The sequence below is a fragment of the Triturus cristatus genome, chromosome 8 (genome assembly GCF_964204655.1).
Source record: "Triturus cristatus chromosome 8, aTriCri1.1, whole genome shotgun sequence".
Lineage (NCBI taxonomy): Eukaryota > Metazoa > Chordata > Amphibia > Caudata > Salamandridae > Triturus > Triturus cristatus.
Genome location: NC_140591.1, coordinates 959,558,660 through 959,578,845, shown reverse-complemented (window position 1 = coordinate 959,578,845; position 20,186 = coordinate 959,558,660). Strand labels below are relative to the sequence as shown.

At 41.4% G+C, this 20,186-nt stretch overlaps 1 protein-coding gene across 1 annotated transcript in view; it reads left to right on the top strand.

The window, feature by feature from the left end:
- Window positions 1–20,186, top strand: part of PHEX (phosphate regulating endopeptidase X-linked) — a 1,454,229-nt gene that overhangs the window by 299,157 nt on the left and 1,134,886 nt on the right. Inside the window, exon 4 of the mRNA XM_085622474.1 lies at window positions 13,813–13,899. Within this exon, the coding sequence (XP_085478600.1) occupies window positions 13,813–13,899 (87 nt within the window). The remainder of the gene's footprint in view (window positions 1–13,812; window positions 13,900–20,186) is intronic.

The following is a 20,186-nucleotide window of genomic DNA, read 5'->3' as shown; positions in this document are numbered from 1 at the left end:
GCTATTAAATACGCCCCTTGCTCCCCATTCGTTCTTTTGTTTACTTGTCACAAATCCCTTTTGTTCAGTGGATCTTTTTCCGCATTTCTCCCTCCTTTCAGTGGAGGGTTCCTGTTCCTGGCGACTGGCCCTCCTACATGTATTATTGCTCCTTTGTCTATTTCTTTAAATTTGTACACTTCTGTTTCTGTTTTCCTTTGGTTTGTGTATTGTGCGTATTTTGGTAGGCATGGGTAAAACCGACTCTGGGCACTTTATGGAATGTTTTCATGCAAGTTTTGTTTTTCTGTGTTAAACCTTTTTAACACTTTGTTGCTGCATTGGTGCACTGAAGCTAAACACGCATGCTGATGACATTTACACTTTATTTGAAATATGTATTTTTTGTTTTTCTTTATTGAAACTTAGTAGCTGCATTGGTGCACTGAAACTATTCATGCATGCTGATGGCATGTACACTTAATTTAAGATATGTATTTGTGACGGGGCTTACCTCACAGAATTAGGTACGGCTTATTTCTATTTTTTGGCTTGTAACCGTATGTGCCTATCGCTTGCTTTATTTCATTTAGGGTTATATCATGGTGGGAAGCTTCCTATCCTGTAATTACAGCCACTTCAGTAAATATTTACTTTACCAAACTAGGCCCATATGTTGTGTGGAAGAGTGATAGCAATCTTTATAGCTATGCCTCTGCTTGCAGTTCTTAACCAGAGCCCGTTCAGCTCTCTTCAGTTACCACTCCCTCCTTGTCGCACTCTTTTCACTGCCAATCGTATACCTACCTCAAAGTTACAATAAAAAGATACAGTTACTGTCTTGTTAACAGCAGTCAAATGAGTGCTGCATCTGGGATAAGCTATCAGGTGCATGTTTTGCGGACTACTTCTCTTTTTACAGTTGGGGGATGTTCCAAAAGCAAGGCATGTATTTACTAATATAATCACATGCAAAGTCAACACCGTAGAAATGCATAAATAATCATTATGCATTCTTATTTTTAGGAATTCGAACGCAGTTAAGCTGCATTAAAACAGTCTGCCCTTATCCTCACCATTAGCACACAAACTGCATGCACACCATTTCGTCACCCTAACCTGCCACATGTTTGTTTTGTTTAACAATTTAGACAATGTGTTCAAAAAAGGTAGTCATATTTTACAAACCCATTGGTCTATAACTTCATTAGCTTTTCACATTAAGCATCTGTACATAGTATATGGCTATTTCTTTGCTAGGGGAGAGAGGTGAATATATGTGCCAGAAAATATTTTTAACCTTATTACCCACGGCTAACATGCAATCCAAATAGCTACTGTCTGTGTATTCCATGCATGCCATGTAACACAAGGGACCTACATACTGCCCAAGGCTTCCCAAACACGTAAAGCAGATGCCAGCATAAAGTGTTCAATCAGTCAGCCATCATTCCATGTTTCCTTATGGCATTTGCGATACCAAGACATTTTGGGGGATTTCAGATTTTTCACATTATGGCAGGTTGTGGGTGCTTGTGACATTTCTGAAAGCAGGATGTCTCTAAGTACCGTGCACAGTGGTGCCTGAGAGCTGTCTGACTGCAATGCACTGGTTGTACATGTGAGATCTCAGAGTGCAGTGCGTGGTGGCACCTGCAACACCTCTGACTGAAGTTTGCTGGTGGTATGTTTGAGATCTCAGAGTGCAGTGCACTGGTGGTGAGAATGGTGAATGTGTTAATACATGTTTCCTGAGGCAAGCATATATTCCTGAATCAGACTACATAGTCCAGTGTGAAGTAATTGTATAGCTCTTCAGTCCCTGGTAGCAGAGCACCCAGGATAATGTGCTGCATAGCAAAACACATAAGAAGTCCCAAAGCCGAGACCTATTGGATATGCCAATGCTTGTTAATCATACCAAGTAGAGGTTAGAATAAATAGGATACGCCTACTTGCCAGGTATTTTTAGTATACACTCCAGCACAAAACCCCCACTCCTTTTCAAACACCATTTTCTTTATCATTGTATATTCAACTGAACTGCTCCCATGTACTCCATAGGTTGCAGCACGCCCCGCTCCGCAGTGGAACGGGATGGACCCGATGATGAAGCATGCCACCAAGGACTAACCCTGGTGGGTGAGGCTTTTCAAAGAAACATTTTTTTTTCCCCAGCTCTCCAGCAGAGGGTTAGTCCCTCTTTTTCTCAAGGCTGGGTTCCCATGTGTTGGACATTTGGGTCACGGAGACCAAGTGAGTAACACGCCTCTCTGTAGTCTCAGGCCTGACAGGTAATGCCGCTGCAAAGCATGATTTGGCAGCAATAGATTGGGATTAGAAGAGGTATTTAGTTTTTACAATACATTTTGACAGTGCTACCTGGGGAATGGAAATTAGACTGTGCGAATGAACAAAACACTGAGAGGAAACATCATCTCAGTCTGCATGATTAACCCACTTTCTGTTAATACCATATACATTCTTCCTGGACCATTTTTGGTGCTTTAAAACAGAGCTCTTATGTAAAGATAAAGAAATCTATATCATTAAACAAACCTGATTCAATATGGCTTAGAAGGAGGCAGTGTGATGTGAGGTGCATTCTTATTTTCACACTCTATGGCAATTATGTTAAAGATAGACAATTTTATGAAATAACTACTTACCACGAGATGAATTGTTCCAGGCTTTTTGGTGGACCTTGCTCGAGAACTTTTCTGACGTGTAGCTGGGAGTCTGCGAACATAGGAGTATTTCTCGTTACAGATTATCGTCTTTTTTCCTTAAAGCTCAGTCACTTGTGCAAAGCCCAACTAAAAGCTTTTCTTTTAATATTAATCTTTTACAAACCTCCTAGTTTATTTCAGTGAAAGCTCACTGTCCAGTAAAATAAGCGTAAGTCTCATGCTACTTGATGAGGTATTTTACAGCCTCTAAACAACGTATAATTCAGTATGTAAATTACTAGACTGACATTCAGACAGATATATAGATAGATAGATAGATAGATAGCCAGATAGATAGATATATAGCCAGATAGATAGATATATAGCTAGATAGATAGCTAGATAGATAGATAAATAGATAGATAGATAGATAGATAGATAGATAGATAGATAGATAGATAGATAGATAGATAGATAGATAGATAGCCAGATAGATAGATATATAGCCAGATAGATAGATAGATAGATAGATAGATAGATAGATAGATAGATAGATAGATAGATAGATAGATAGATAGATAGATAGATAGATAGATAGATAGATAGATAGATAGATAGATAGATAGATTGATTTATTGTATTATTCAAGAGTGATTACAATAAATATGCACAAGGAATACATTTGACCGAAGTTAAAACAGTGAAACTGTCAATGGAAGGTTCTTTCTAAAATAATGATTATCAAACAGATCTTAAAAGACTATAAGCCAAATTTAAACATCTTATTAATGCATTCATAAATGAAGATTCTTGATCATTAAAACTGAATTCGACAGTATTTTTGATTGTTCTAACATTTGCCTCAACAAACTATTTCTGTAGGTAAAACTTGCGCAATTTAACAAATGTGGGCAAATGCATATGATGTGATTAATTTTTCTTGTTTTAACAGCACAAACGGCAGGAATTGTCATTCCTGGGTTGAAATTCCACGATTTCTCAAATGTACCAAGGGAATTAATAGAAAGGAGACTAAATCTCAGAAATTTGCTCTAAACATTGATGTCAGTGTTTCCAAGTATGGGAGTTCATGATGTTTAATTACTTTATTAATATGCTCCAGATTGAAGGGACATTTTTCAAACTTGTTTTGTTTCGATTCCCCCAGAATCTATCCTTTTAACGTTTGTTTGTTTGCGTTAGTACAATTACATGTGTAATTCACAATTGAGGCGTTTTGGAGGCCGAGTAAGGGCATTATATTTAGTTCTAGCCTTATAATATAATGGGGAGTCAAAGTTCGTAAATTCAAAAGTTGACAAAAACTTTGCATATTTAGTCATTCCAATTGTATTAGTATTGACTGATTAAATACGAGGGGTGAGTTTTGCTGTCAGTGCTATCACAGATTGACTTTTTGCTCTTTCTCCCTACAGTTTTGGGAAGATCTTCTCGAAGCTTTTGTGGTTTCAGTCGATTTTTAGGTCTCGCCTGAGACAGCGCATGGCTGTCTCAGGCGAGACATTTAGTAAGTGGCTTTTAAAAGTGCCACCAGAGGCTTTTCCTGTCCTGAAGCTTGCGTTCATGAGCGCATGCATACACGCAGCCGCCATCTGTCTTTCCTCCGTCTGGCCGTCATGGCTCATAAAGCACAGCGCTCTCGCAAGCCCTCGCTCTGCCCCTCCACCACCTCCTAGTCTGCTTCAAAGGGTTTCCTTAACAATCCATTTCCATTTCTACAGACCGAAAAAAGATATGTTCATGCCATGACTTGATTTCAGTCTAAACACTGACTTTCAATTATCTTGCAATGCTAAAAGAATGTGGAACTCTTCATTAATAGGTGGCCACTGGGGAGAGATCGGAAGGTATCTTGTGATACAAAAATAAAACTTTCTTATGACTGACTGTAGGCACATTTGGTTGTTAATAAGGAAGCAGTGCTTAATCACCCAAAGTCTATATCTCGATTCAATGCCACCTTTAACCCACAAGCTCCCCTTTTGAAAACACTAAGCTGGAATGCGCAGGGCTCCGATCAAAAGCTCCCCTTTTGAAAACACTAAGCTGGAATGCGCAGGGCTCCGATCAAAAGCTCCCCTTTTGAAAACACTAAGCTGGAATGCGCAGGGCTCCGATCAAAGATACATTTACCGGAGTGCAACTTTTTAAAAGTAGCTATGATATTGAATGCTCAAGGAATCTTGGATCTTCAGCCTATGATGCTTGACGAATTTCAGTGCTTCAGTGTGTCAGCAGCGCCATCTCGGTCTGGCCGTGCTTCTAGAGGTTTAGCTGACTGGTTAAATTTACTTACTCGTAGCTGTGCTGTTTCCCTGGAGACCTTTACCGAGGACTTCCAGGTTGTGCATTTTATGGGGGATTTAAGGTTTTACCTAGTTAATTTTTATAACAATGATTTCACCAATACTAAGTTACCTGTTCTATTCGACTACATTGCTTCGTTGTTAGACAAGGCCACTAACAAGGACGTAAGGTTTATCTTTGCCTAGCAAGCAATTTTAATGTGAGGTTTGCCCAGCACCTTAAATCAGTTTATGATCAGAGCATCTCAGAGGGTCTTAACCCAAGATACAAGGAACTGGTGGCTTATCTTGCTTCAATTGATTTGGATACCTTAATGGATGTGGCCGGTACTAGCGATGTTGGTCTGTCTACCATCAGAGGCAGAGGTAGTTCCTCTGTAATAGACTATATTTTCATTACAAGTAGTCTAATTCAGATGATCCAGTATGGAGCCACCATCCCTTCATATTTTGGGGGTCACAATCCCATCAAAATAGCTTTGTCAATAACATCAAAGGCAAAATTTACAACAAACAAAATTGGACGGGGGGATTAGCAAACTGCAGCCTGGTGTGGAAACCCCAAGACCCAGCCCAATTCTTGGAAAAAATAATAAAGCAAAATCAAGGGCTAGTCTGGATCTGTCTGATGGAAGAGGTTGCCCAAGAGGTGGTCAGTGCCTATACTGACCTCTGCTCAAATATAAACAAGCATTGGCATAGCCAATAGGTCTCGCCTTTGGGACCTTATAGGTGTTTAGCCATGCAACAGTTGATGTTGTTGCACCAAGGGTATTGTGCTGCATAACTAAATACTTATAAGGTCCCAAAAGCGATACCTATTGGCTATGCCAATGCTTGTTGTTCCTTGGTATTCAGATGGGCTGCCAGATAAGCATAGCTTTCATTTGACTCTATAATTATTTTTCCCAGCTTGCAAATCGATGATTTTACCTTTTTTCCAACCGATGATTTTACCTTTTTTCCAAGTGTTACAACTTTTGTTTTTGCGAAATTGAAATTCAAGTTGTTTTCTAAGTTATACTTGTTAGGCTTTGACAGCTAGGCTAATTTTTATAGCAATACTTTTGATGCCAACAATATTGATATTATTGTTTTGTTGACTGGTAAGTTGGAGAAGCTTCCTAATATTTGGACCAACCTGCCCCCAGTAATCTGGTTGGGTGATTTTAATATCCGACATTGTCCTTTTTCAGTGGTGTTTTAGAAATTATCAGTCAGCCTGTTACTCACTTCCAGCGCACTCCTTATGGTAAAGTCTTAAATTTGTTGTTGACCACTCACTGTTTGCAGTTTGCTTTTGATTCTCATTTTGATTTTCTGGTTCTGAAACCAACTTTTACTGGAGGGTTAACCCTAGCATTATTTATTTTATACTATTTTCACATGACTGCAAGGCTTTCTCTCTGACTCTGCTGTCCTTAATGAGTTTAGTGATCATAATCTCTTAACAATCTTCTTGAATAATGTTTTAGAAGATGCACAGCCCAGTGTTACTCTACCTCCTTTAATGGTAGAGGAGAACATGGGAGTTCTGCTGCGATGGGAATGTGTTGATATGACCAATGTGCTTGTTGAATTGGTGTCAAGGAACCAGAATGTGCTCTTTAATTGCCTGGACATTGAACTGGAGCCTGAGGCCTTTGTTAACTCCATGCTAGACAGTCAGGCTCCATTTGTGGGATCCTGATTGTCTCTCCCCGGGATGCTTGGGGTAAGTCAAACAGATGGTTTGACTTGCATTGTTTTAAAGCACACGATGACCTGCTTAGGGCATTATAGCAGTATCTCGGAGTATTAATGATGTCCGCCAACGCAGGCATTCATATAAAAGGGAGCTTGAACGTAGGAAAAATGATATTAGAAGGGAAGACTGCAATTCTTTATTGACAGTCAGTTTGTGTAGAGACAACTGTGCTTTTTGGAAAGTTGTCAATGGCTCTCCTTTCAGGGATTCCCTAGAGGCGGGTATTGACACCCTGATTTCCCCTGGTAAATAGGTGACACATTTCTTCAACTTATATTCTGTCTCCTCTGCCAATACATATTTTTTCTGATGTCAGGGGACAGATTATGGATAGGGACCATGGAATTATGGTTATTGAATTATCAGATGTGATAGCGGCTCTAAACAGGTGCCCTGGTGACAAGGCATCAGGCCAGGATGGTTGACAGTGGATCTATTTAAGGGTGTCATTGATCTCTGAGCTCCCCTGCTGACCAATGTATTCAAGGCAATTTCTAAACTTTGCGATCATACCAATTTTAAAGAATGGGGATAAATCTGACCCTAAGTTCTACCGGTCCATATCTCTGAGCTAAAGTTATGGTCAGGGTTGTCTTAGATCGCCTTGAAATAGGTCCAGGATAATCATGCTCTTTCAGACCAATATTATGGTTTTCGTTCGAGCCTCTGTACTATTAAACAATGTCTTTACCTGTACTTACTGATTAGCAAGCATATGTGATAGCCATCTTGGAAGTATCCAAAAGATGACCTCACGTCACAGTTGCAAATGTGTGCTCTACATTTCTGCAAGCACTGGCAAAACCAACCACAACAAGCCAGCATTGGCAAAATGCTTGTTCAGTGTGGCAAATACCCCACTTCAATTTGTATAGCCTAGAAGAAATACTTATGAAGGCTAGCAACCCCCGGCCTACTATTTGTATTGGGGCATGTTTCTAGCATGATCCTGCTGTATAGCCAGTGGCATTATAATTACACAATTACACTGGTACTGCAGTTTATGTGTTACTTTGGGTTTATCACATTTGCCACTTAATCCACTTTGCAGTATAACGTCCAGATTTCAACAAAAGCAAAATTGTTTTTTTAAACTCAAAAGTAACCAAAATAAGCTGTCACTCAAGTGCAATGTAATCTCTAGAAAGTTAGCTGGTTAACTTTCAGCTCTGGATTGCTGTATTAAAGGGTTAAAGTGGTGGCCATTGTTACCCTCAATTGATAGGCTGAGGAAAGCTTTTGTATGCAGTGGGGAAACAAAAAGCTTACATATTTATCTGTAATGGTAGTGTGAATAACATGGTATTACCCTGCCTTCATACAAGGCAAATACTTCTTTGTAGATATGGTGCAGTTGTGCTCACTCCTGTTCACACAACACAGCAGTGCACACCAGCTGTACTTGTTGCATTCCATTGTGTGACCTCTTTGTAAATCTGGGCTGCAATTTTGGCCTAAGTAATTTTAAAAAAGTAACTTAAATATATTACATTTGCCGGACACTGTTCCTATTGATAGCGCACTTAAATTTTGATCCCGGGTCATATACCACCAATTCACAAACTATGACAACGACACCAAATGTGGCACAAAGTGGCCATGCTTATTAAAAGGAGAATCAATCCACATAACAAATGTCTAGGCCTCTTCAGATTCAGAGCCGGGATGTAGATGGAGCTAGCAGGCGGTGTAGTGACATTGGGGTGTTGTCCTCATTTTTTACATTCAGTGGCACTACCAGTGGTGCTCCCTCTCACATTGGTAAATTATCGTTCCTGGTCCCTGTTTTAAAATATTTGGGAACTTCTAACTTGCAGCCACAGGACAGGACAGTAGTTAGAATTGTAAGAATGCCTCCTACAAAATTTTTGGGAAAGCTGCACTTTCCTAAAATATTCTGGGACTGAATCATGAATATTAAATTAGCTTTCAGAATTCCCAGAAAACTCTGCAGCCCTGAAGGCCCAGTTGAAAGCAAAATACTCAAGGCTGTCACGGAGGCCCAGGGTTGGGGGTGACCCAGGTAATCCCAAATATGTCCATGTTTTAATGAACCATGGTCAGAGGGGTCCATTTCCTTGCATGAATTAGGACCCATGGCACCCTTGTTTGCAAGTGCTTCTAAACAGTGGGGATTTTCATATGTCGACGGCCATGGCCTTCATGGCCTAAATTCATCCTATTCTGGATTAGATGACATATTAAGCAGACTTGGCAACAGAACAATCCAAAAGGGGAGCCCTACCTATTCATTCACAGGGGTCCACCTTTGAATGGAGTTTATTCCCACTTCTTCTATCATTTCTCTGACTGTCTTGGGTCTCCTCCAATTCAACAGCAAAGCTGGTCCTCCTATACCACCTCTTAATATCCTGAGAAATTTCAAAATTCATTTCTAATTAAAAGGACCTGGATTACTCTTTGCTTCTCAATCTCAGTAACGTGTTTTAAAATAAAAGTCACAGTATGCAACTGTCCTTGTACTTGTGGCAAAAGAAGGTAGGCCTAGAAATTGCTCTCCCTGTTTCCATAAAGACAATTCATACTGTTGTTAGAAGAAAAGAAATCGTGTCAAATTTTCTTTTACATTGCATGGACAAAAGCAGACAGCAGATGCGGCTGACTCAGGTAAGGACGGTGGGGTGGGTGGGGCAGGGTCGAGAAGTCGACAGACGACGGGATAGGTAACATTACATTTAAAAAATTAATATAACCATTACCTTGCGCTCACCACATCGCTGAGATGAGGCGAACGCAAGGTAGGTGGTTTTATTTATCTTTTAAATTTAATTTTACCTCCCCTGCCCCACCCCATCGCCATACCACTCTTACTTGTGCTGGTCACGCCTGGCAGACAGGTAAGGACTTATTGATAGGGTTCTTTCTCCTGATACCAAATCACCAGTGCCCAATGTGGTCCAGGAGTGATAGATCCATGGAAGAGGTTCAGGATATTCACATAAACCATGTGCACACAATTAATACAAATGGAACTCACTTAATCAGTCATATTCCTGGACCTGCATCGTTCCCCTCTGGGGAAAAAATCGAGTGGGTTTGACCTTAGACCTGAGATTGTTCGATTTCAAAGAATTTAGATATACTCATGGGGATTATGCTTTGGTTGGACATGACTACTCTATGTTTTTTAGTTGAAATTTGGACATTAACGTTTCAGTAAAACCATTATCTAGGTCTTTGGTCACTTTGGACAGGGTGGGTGATTATATATATGAGGGAATTCTTATTCTTAGTGGCTAGGAAGGCGGTATAATTTAAATGTTGAGGAAGTTGATAATTGCTGTGTATGGTCATTTTGTTCACTTGGAAGCAGATTTACAAAGCTTGGGCGCAACACAATGCAGCAGTCAAAGTTGGTATGCTGGGTGGTGTCAAAGGGTGAGAAAAAACAGCACCATATCTACAAAGGTATGGTGCTGTTTTTACTCCCCAGTGTTGGTGCACCTTAGACTGCTATTTGCCAGGGCACACAACCTTGCTGCCAAACATTGGTTTTGTACTGGAAGATGAAACTCCCACCACAAATACTATGCTTTTGATACTTTCCCCACTTACCAAAAATAAAGATTTTCAAAAGTTGCTCCAATGTTATGTCTGTCTCAGAAGGCATAATATTTTGGTACAAATGGCTGTCTACCCCTGTTAGTAGGTAGGGGTTTGCATGAAAGCCCATGGTTAGTTGCATGGTAGCACCCGTGCACCACCAATGGTAAACCCCGACGTAAACTAGCACAAAGCAGCACTTTGCATTACTTTAGGCAACTTTCCAGGAAGTAAATTCCACAACAACACTTTACACTGGGTTTGCATCACTTTTGTGTGTGAAAACGAGCACAAAGTGTTAGGAAATCGGACTTTCTTTCGTAACCCTCATTGTGTGGTCAAACATCAGACCAAGATTTCAGTCTGTTATGACTGTACAGCCATGATGGTCTATGTGAGCCATGTGGGAGGATCCCCATAATTTCTTTGTGAATGAGCAATCCCTTCAGCAAAAAAAAAATACTGGTGCTTTTTGTTTGTGAATTAGTACAGCACACACAACTATGCCATCATTTCTTTTCCAAGACAGTGTAATAGATAAGGGAGCGTGCAAGTTATATAGTCAAGCGTATAGGCAAAAATGCTGGATATGATTCACAGGTGGTTTTTCCAGATGTGTACCTGCACTCATCAAATAAATGTCGATTTTTCTCATGTGACAATTCACAGGAGAAATTTGCATTTCCACAAAACATGTAGCATGAGTGCAATTTACCTTCAACTCATGGATCTGGAACTCCTCAGAGCATGCACCTGGATATGCTAGAGGATTTGTGAGGTAGATTCTAGCACATCCCTCCTTCACAGAAGGATGTACTCGAAATTGCACCTCCCGGATCTCAGAATCCCCTCCAGCTATTCTGAAAACGAGCACTGCTGCCAGAGAGGCAGGCGAAGGACAAACATGCCCCCTGTCTCCATAGCAGATCCCATACTCCACCACTGATGTAATACCTGAACTGGGGAGTACACATTATTGTCTCCACTCAAGTCTTAGGAATGGATTATAAATGTAAGCATTGAAAACTGAGTACAGTTTAAGCCCTTTCTCTGTCAATGGCCCTTTCATGGGTGGTGTTGAAGATTGGCTTCTAGACTGAGGAGGGTGAAGACCCTTCTCAACTGAGAACCAGAATCACTGTCAAGGTGAATCACAAAAGTCACTAAATTAGCATGGACTTAACACTTTGGTAGCTAGGCACAAAGGCAGTCAGACGTAACTTAAAGGCAATGTGTAAAGTATGTGTGCATCACTCAAACAGTAACAAAGTGAAAGCAAAAGAAAAATCCCACACAAATTCAGAAAAATAGAGTACAATTGACGAAATAACATGAGACCAAAACAACAAAATACAATCAGTGGAACCGGAGAAATGCAGTTTCAAAGATTTAGGTAAGTATAACGCCCAGAACCACACTGCGCCACTCTGGCTGATCTGCTCGTGCTGGACCTGGGAAAAGTCACAAGTTCAGGCCGATTGCGATGGAGCATGGGCCGGATACAGCAAACAGGTTAATCCCTCTGAAAAATGTACCTCCTCAATGGCTGGTGCGAAATGTTCAGTTCGCATTGGAGGAGGTTGCAAACAGTGAAGAAAGTGTTGCTGATGATGGCCGACTTCAGATATTTTTACATATACAGAACCTAAATAGTCAAAAGCAATTGTCTTATTGCGCATGGATTGTATTCACTATGCACTTCCAAATTTGTTTTCTGATTATGTGTGTTCTGTATATGTAAAAATATCTGTAGTCGTTTTTTATCGTGCTAAATAGATTTAAACATTTTTTTATTCAAAATTGATTAAATAAATGCTGATTGCAGTAATTAAGTTGTGCAACCATGAATAAAAGTGAATTTGTGAATATTTGCCTGTACTGGCAATTTTGGTGTTGTTCGAACATTCTAAAAGCATAATCATCGGAATTGTGACTTAAAATCTAACTTTACCGTTAAAGAGAATTTAAAATTACAACTCTTTAGACCCCAAACATGATTTTTCTACCTGTTCCTAAAATAAGTTACCGGTTATTAAATGTAGTAAGGTAACCCAATGTTAGCCTATGGGATACGTAAGCCTCACAGTAGTGAAAAATAAATGTAGAAGTATTCACTATCAGGACATGCAAAACATAAAGTTACTTGTCCAACGTTTTAAGTACAATGCACCCTGCACTATGGGCTGTTTAGGGCCTACCTTAGGGGTGACTTACATGTATTAAAAAGAGACCTTTAGGACTAGCAAAGGGGTTATTTGTTCACGTCGAATTAGCAGTTTTAAACTCTACATAGGCACCAATGGCAGATCTGTGACACATAAAAGGCTACTTAAGTGGGTGACACAATAAGTGCTGTAGGCTTACTAATAACGTTTAATTTACGGGTCCTGGGTACATGTAGCACCACTTTACTAGGTACTTATAAGTAAATTAAATGTGTCAATCAAGCTTGGTTCAATTTAATCATATTTCGAAGAGTGAGCACAAGCATTTTGGCACTGGTCATCAGTGGTAAAGTGCACAGAGTCCTAAAGACAGCCAAAACTACTTTCAACAAACAGGAGAGAATGTTTGGGGGAGACCCACCCTAAGGCTGAGCGGTCTAAGAGGTGGCATGGATTTGAGATCGCAAACCTGCTTATATCATGAGGCCTCCATCACCATGTTTAAGTGCAGTGGTTAATTTGTGCTGTTGGTTGCTAGGAGGACCACTGGTAATAATTTCAATGGACCAGGGCTCTTTGCTACATCTTGTACTCTCCAGTCCCTGTCTGAAAAGCATAAGAGAGAAGATTAGTCTTTCCTTTATTTTCAACAAGCAAGGACATAGAAGGACAGCTAATGCAGTGATCCTTCACATTTTCTGGGAATTGGCAGCCCCTCTTCTATTTCCATGAACCACAAAGGAAATGAAAGTAGGACTGTTGCTCTTGATCCCAATTCTATGCATGCAGCTCACACACCAGGCTGACTGTATAATTGACAGTCGGGCTACTGGCAGAGATGGTCAAAGCCTTCCGGCGTCAGTGGCACTGCAGGTTAGGCCTGCCTCTCAATTTTAGGGACCGGAACTTAATTTTGTTTTTACATATTATGCACTGTGTTTATGGCTCATTGGAGGCATTGCAAAATAGAGCAGTGGATTTGTGAATGGTACTTTGACATACATGAAATTTCCCATAACCACCCAGCTCCAAATGCTGTCAATATGTAGTTCATTATCTTATGTATTAATTTTCATCAGCTTCATCCTGATTGTAGGTGACCTGTTTGACAATGTTGAACTTTTATGGCCATTTTAGTTGGTGATTCGTTATGTAAGCCATTGTTGACCAATCTAGATCGAAATATTGCCCCAGAAGAAAAGGATTCCTCACAGGTGATTGTATGGGCATTTAAACTCTAGTGACCCAAGAGTACATGTTTTCAGTCATACAGTCTTTGCCCTCTGACCTACAATGAAAAGCTAAATACATCATTTGATGATCTACATGTAAAAAAGTAACTTTATTTTTTTTATCTTTAGCATTGCTGGAGAGACCCGTTAGCAAAAGGAGGGATACTGAAGCCATTCAGAAGGCAAAGATCCTTTACAAGTCCTGTATGAATGAAAGTGAGTAAAATATCATCTTGATATCAAATGTCAGAAAAGTCAATTTGATTCCGCATAACTGTTCCTTGAATTGCAGTTTCTTGGTTAGAATGTTTATGATATTTCCCTGAGTCACAGACCACATGTCAGTTATTTTATGAGCCGGACATTTGACGGGAATGGTTGCCTGCATTGTACTGATTTACAAGTAATTTCACACAGGTAGTTCAAATGATCGATCAATGACAAAAGTAGTTTTTTGTGGTGCAAATGTAATTTCTTCACAAAAATTGAAGTGCAAATCTCATTGTGCACTGGTCAGACAGTACAAATGCTACCACAAATTACCTGGTCACCAGTAAAAAGATCATACTGGAAATTGATGTCGTAATTTAGAAGGTCGTAACCCAACCAACTCTAGAAACCCACTCTGATTATGTCAAAACACAGTTCTGAGAAGATTCCTGCTCACACTTTGGTAGATATGGCACAAGCAGCAAGCAGCCACGGCCCGTATATGGCGTGCCACCGGGCGGTGACATGGGGCAGGGGAGGGGCAGGGTGGGGGGTTGTAAAATGCGGCATACGGGCGATTTCAGGTAAGTAAAGTTGCGTGCGCTGCATCGCATTTGGCGATGCAGCACGCGCAACGTAATTAGTTTTATTTATTTTTTTCGTTACTTACCTGAAATCGTCCGTATGCTGCATTTTACAACCCCCACCCTGCCCCTCGCCGCCCCACATCACCGCCCGGTGGCACGCCCTATACGGGCCGTGGCTGGCAGCAAGCAATCACAAGAGAAGTGCTGGCTAAGTTCAAGCAGTGGCAATAATTTTAAAGTAAACAACACAATACAAATCAAAAATCAATTTAGAAATAAAATAACAGTTTAATGAGCAAATAGATACCAAGGTCATTAAAACAGGATACGAGAAACCAAAGATGTATTTTTCTTTATATCATTTTAAGACACAAAGTGGCTAGAAAACAGCAATTCGTGGAGTATCAGGACCTAGGTGCACTTTTTGGATTATTGTGATATCAGATACACCAAGTGGGTCGTCATGGTCAAGCTTTCACCTTCAGACTCCGGGCCTGATTTAGCCCCTGGTGGACAGTTACTTAACGTCCGTCACCCCATCTTGATGGTTCTCTTCAAGGTACATATTTGTTTGGTGAACAGCTGGCATCAGTTTTTGATGGCCATCCACCAAACATGTAACATTCTTTGTTTTTCAAAAATAAACTGTCAAGTCGGAGTGTGTTATTGAAAAACAAACCACTAATGACCCCAGACCCTAGGAGTTTTCAACCAGGTGCAAAGGCCATTATTTTGTTTTCTGTCTCTCACTGCTAGGGTTTCTCTGCCAGTGACGGACAGAAAGAAAAAAACAGACTATCCACTCTAAATAGATGTGATGGCTTTACTCCAAAAGCCTCTACTTTGTGGGCATCAGAGGTAGCTTTCTGCAGGTGGAGCCAATGGGGACTCTGTTGCTGGAAAGCTGACAGTCCTCCAGAACCCTAAATAGTGCAGGCAGTCGGGGCCGGACTGGCCGTATCGGGCACCGGGCAATCCCCCGGTGCGCCGCACGGGTGGGGGCCGGTTTTCGGCCCCTGGGGGCCGTTTTTGCAGCATAGCTGCAAAATCGGCCCTGTAACAAAATCTGCCAAAAACCGGCCCTGGCAAAGAGCTCGGCCACCGAGCACTTTGCCAGGGCCGGTTTTGGTTCCCAGTCCGGCCCTGCAGGCAGTCTGTCAGTTTGGTGAGCAGGGTGCTCCGTGCAAGAGAGAATTCTGCCCACCAAAACTCTAAATCACCATTTTCATCTCTGACTGCTGAGAGAGCTTCTTCTGGTCAGTCCTGCAGCCCCTAGATCCCTAGAGCAGGGTCTGGGCACCAGGTCCCTAGTACCTCAGAGGCACTTTGTCTTTTGTGTCCCTAATTCAGGTAAATAGGAGACGAACCACTTGATACTTGGAGAGCAGTTCCAGGCCCGTGTGCCAGTAAGATTCAGAAGTCATTGAGTTCTTGTGTGAGTCTTCTTCTAGTGGGAGTCAGAAGTTAGGATTCTTCTTCCAGTAGGGCCTTCATTTTCTAATGGAGTCTTGCTAGATCAGCAATGTTCTGATGGGGTGCTGGTTAAGGTGCCACATTTATCCTGGGAACTTGCCAATGATTAGAGAATACCTACTATTTTCTTCCACCTGTTTTGCAGTACTTCTTCGCCTTACTATAACATGACTTTTTGACTTACTGTAAAATGACTCAGGATGCCCTGTTTCAACACGGCAGGACCAAGCTGCAGCTGGCAGGCCAGTCTTTTGCTTCTTGGCCACTCCCCTGCTGGATAGGGTCAAAACATTTTCCTTTGCAGCAAATGTGCCTGTTCTGCAATGTCTACCCGGATGTTTTGCCTGTTCTCGACTCTATATTTACTGTCTTTAGAACCCTGTACACTTTACCACTGTTAAACAGTAGCAAAGTGTATGTGCTTCCACACTAAAACTTGTGCTGTACACCGGGATTCCCTAGTAAACCTAATTTACTTCTCACTAGTGTAACGTCTTCCCCAGCCCTGTAGCATGCAAATAGATTACTCCACACAGGAGCTGTGGTTAAGCATTTTATTCTTCAACATTCACTTGCACACTGCGCATTACATCACTTCCTGGTACATGGTTTGGTTCAGATTGATTCCCTTGATGGATGCTTGTTAAATGGGGTGCTCATGAATCCTTCAACTACACCATTGGCTTGGGGCCAGAGGGGTAGACTCTTTAGGTGTTTGATGTTGAGTCGGACAATAAATTCTTTGAACTCCTTGCTATTAAAGGGCAGACAGTTGTTAGATTTGATGATTCTGGGGTTACTCCATGTGACAAAGATTTCATCCATCCATTCTATGACTTTGTCAGCGGTTGCAAAGACTTGGTTTCCACCAAAGGAAATTGAGAATGTTCATTGATGGCTACCATGAGATGGTGTCCATTTCCTAAAAGCCCAAAGAAGTTAACTGCAACTTTTCCCCAGAAGTGGGCAGGAAGGTCAGACATTGTCAGATGGTGCTCTGCCACCGTCGGGGACAAACAATTGTAATTGTGTCCAGTTCTTGTGACTCGACAAACAGTACAGCCGACGCGTTTCGTCCTAGTGCGGGACTTCTTCAGGGCACTAGATGTTGATGGAATCAAATGTTTTCACTGAGCTGTCAGGTCATTGAGAATTCTGTTTGAGCACCGTTTTCCTATCTGGCGAATTTTTATATCTAGACTATAAAACTGTCTCAATAAAGGCCTCGTCTAGTCATTAACTGCCAAGCACGACCCACGTTAATGGAATCCAAGCATGCTAGATTAGATATTGCAATGGCATTCAGGATAAAACATGTCAGGGTTTATCTTTAGATGTCATATCACAGTCTACAAGATAATAAGAAAGATGCCACCAAAAGATGAAGAGTAGAGTAGACTTGGGAAGAGGAAACCACTGCCGGACCTATGATCTATCCAAATACAGGAGGTATTCCGACATCAAGCAGCTCTTTAATGGTAACAAATAAGGCAGAAGCACAACAACCGCAATATGATAGTTGCGGTCAGCAAAGATCACCGGAAAACGACGCAGCGACAGGAAAACCCTGCTTGGGCTGAGAGTAGGCAAGTTCTGTTTCAGAAAGGCTTTGACTGGCGCAGGCCACTATGTGTCTCCAAGCATTCAGTGGCCATTGTGTTGAGAAAGAATCACCCCCAACCCCATCGGACTCACATCAATTGTGATGTTGGTATGTAACTTGGGGTTGAAGTAGGCCATTTCGGTTGCATTCTCAATCACGTTTTATCTCTTTGAAACTCTGGTTACTTTCGGGGGACCACTGAAATGGGACATTTTGCATTGTCAAGTCTATCAATGGGCCCCACACTGTAGCAAAGATGTGAATGTATCTTGAACACCAACTGGCCACGCCTAGAAAGTTTCAGAGCATGGCGACATCCTGGGAGGAGAGGGCAGGTGGATGACAGTGCTTGCACCGTGTTGGGGGTCTGGAGTCATTCCTTCATCAGAGAATATGTGCCCAAAAAACATAAATTTGGTTTTGTGTAACTCACACTTTGCTGTATGCAGAGTGAGACCTGCATCAACAAGTAACTGACACACTTGGGTAAGACTTTTGTTGTGTTCTTTCTGTGTTTTCCCAAAAATCAGTATGTTGCCACTGTAATTGAAATTATGTGTAACAGGTTGGATTCCTCGGCGAATTCCATCCTAAAAATATTTCAGCAGTTGAAGATACACCAAAACTTAGTCTCTTATATCTGAAAAAAACCAACATGAGTCAAAAAAGTAGTAATATATTTGCAGTTCTCCTCCAACTCAAGTTGATGGTATTCTTTATTCAGTTCAAGATGGTAAAAGACTTTGGCTCCGTTCAGTTGTATGATTATGTCCGCTATGTGTGGAAATGGGTGTCTCTCCATCTCAATTGCTTTGTGTGCTTAGTGTATATCAACACAAATGCGCACTGCTACTGTCTTTTTTCGGTGCAACTATTTTGAGTGAATCTCATGGAGTAGGGCCTGTGGAGCGATCAATTATGTCATATTTTAAAAGTGTTACCAACTTTTTATCCACAGCTTCTTGAGGATGAAAAGCAACTCTATGGTGCCGCTGAACAACAGGGTGAATGTCTTCATTAATATGAAGCTGCACTTTCATTTTCTTGAGTTTTCCCAGGCCACGGAATAGTGATGGGAATCGGCTCATGATATCAGACAGAGCACAGAGGTTGTAGTGGAGGGATATCAACCCCATTTCAGCAGCACTGACCAAACTGAGCGAGCATGCCCTAGACAAGGTCCCTTGCAGAAGATAAATGGTGGCCTACACATACAACTTTTTGTGTTACACTAAAAGGCAGCCTGGGTATATACCTTTGTGCCTGACGGAGTGAGGCAGAGCACAGGGCATAGACTGTTAAACCTTTCCACTGATATTAATCAACGCACCACTGTCTATGATTAGACATGCTTTTCACGGTCCATGCTGATTCATTGTGTGCTGTTCAGGCTTCCATTCAGGTAGCTTGTCGGTCTGCTCATTCTTTTGCTCTTGCAGCCTTTTCTTGAGACTGTAAGTTTCTCTCAACATGCTCTTTCTAAAAAATCTGAAAGGCAGCTATCGATAATGCTGAGGTGCATGGCTTCTTCATCGGTGATTTCACAGAACTTGCAATGCTTAATGAGTGCATCAAGTCTTTCAATAAGCTCATCCATTGTTTCACCAACCTGTTGTGCTTAGTTGAAGATTTACCTTTCATCATCGTCCTTCGTGATTTGGATTGAACTTGGTTTTGAGTTCTTCTTTTACTTTTCAGTACGATGTTGCATAAGTTCGTGAAACTTTCTTTAGCACTTCTTTCACTCAATCACCTGCAAGATTTTTCAAATATTTGATGATCTTCTTGTCGTCCTCTTCCTCTAGCATATAATTGAACCCCACCTGACACCAATGTTCTGCTTCTTAGAATTGGTGAAAGGCATTAGTGGCTTCTAGAACACAGCTGCATTGTATTTCATGCTCCCTTTTGCTGCCATTGGGTTGGGACGTGCCGTTCAGGCGGTCGCGGTGCAGGTAGGCTCTGACAACTTCTGCAAGCACCAACCTTGTGTCTAAGCATAGGTCTCAGTATGGTTTGATCATCTGTGATGGTGAGTAAGTTCTCTGCTTCCTGTACCTTGTTGATTTTATTGTTATTTCTTGCTTCGTCTGACTAATTTCTCTATATTTGGGGTGCAGCGCAGCATCTCTCTCAAACACCTAGTCGTTGGTTTTGATGGGTGTATTTGAGTATGCTGTTCTGCAGGGCCTTTGATTTCTTCTGCATCCATCTATGGGCTAGAGCAGGACTTTGACTCCACATGTGCCGGTCGCAGACTTTGTTAAATCAATTCTTGCACACATGGCACACACAAGTAGTTTGCCGTTCCACGGCAAACTCTCAAGGAGAGTTTATTTCAGGCACGTATCCCCTACTTGTCGCTAGTTGTAGAATCTTCCCCAACCCTAGAGCATGCAAACAGATTACATTACACGTGAGTGGCATTTAAGCATTACTTTATTCTTCTGCATTCACTCTCACAGTGCGCATTACATCATACTCCCCATAATCACACCCTAACACCTCTCCACATATCACATAGTTTATGTTCAGGGTCCGCCCTGTAACCATGAGGGTCCTAGTGTCTATAACATCAATATGCTACATATAGGTCCATTGTAAGTAGTGCCTTAACTGCACCTAATGCA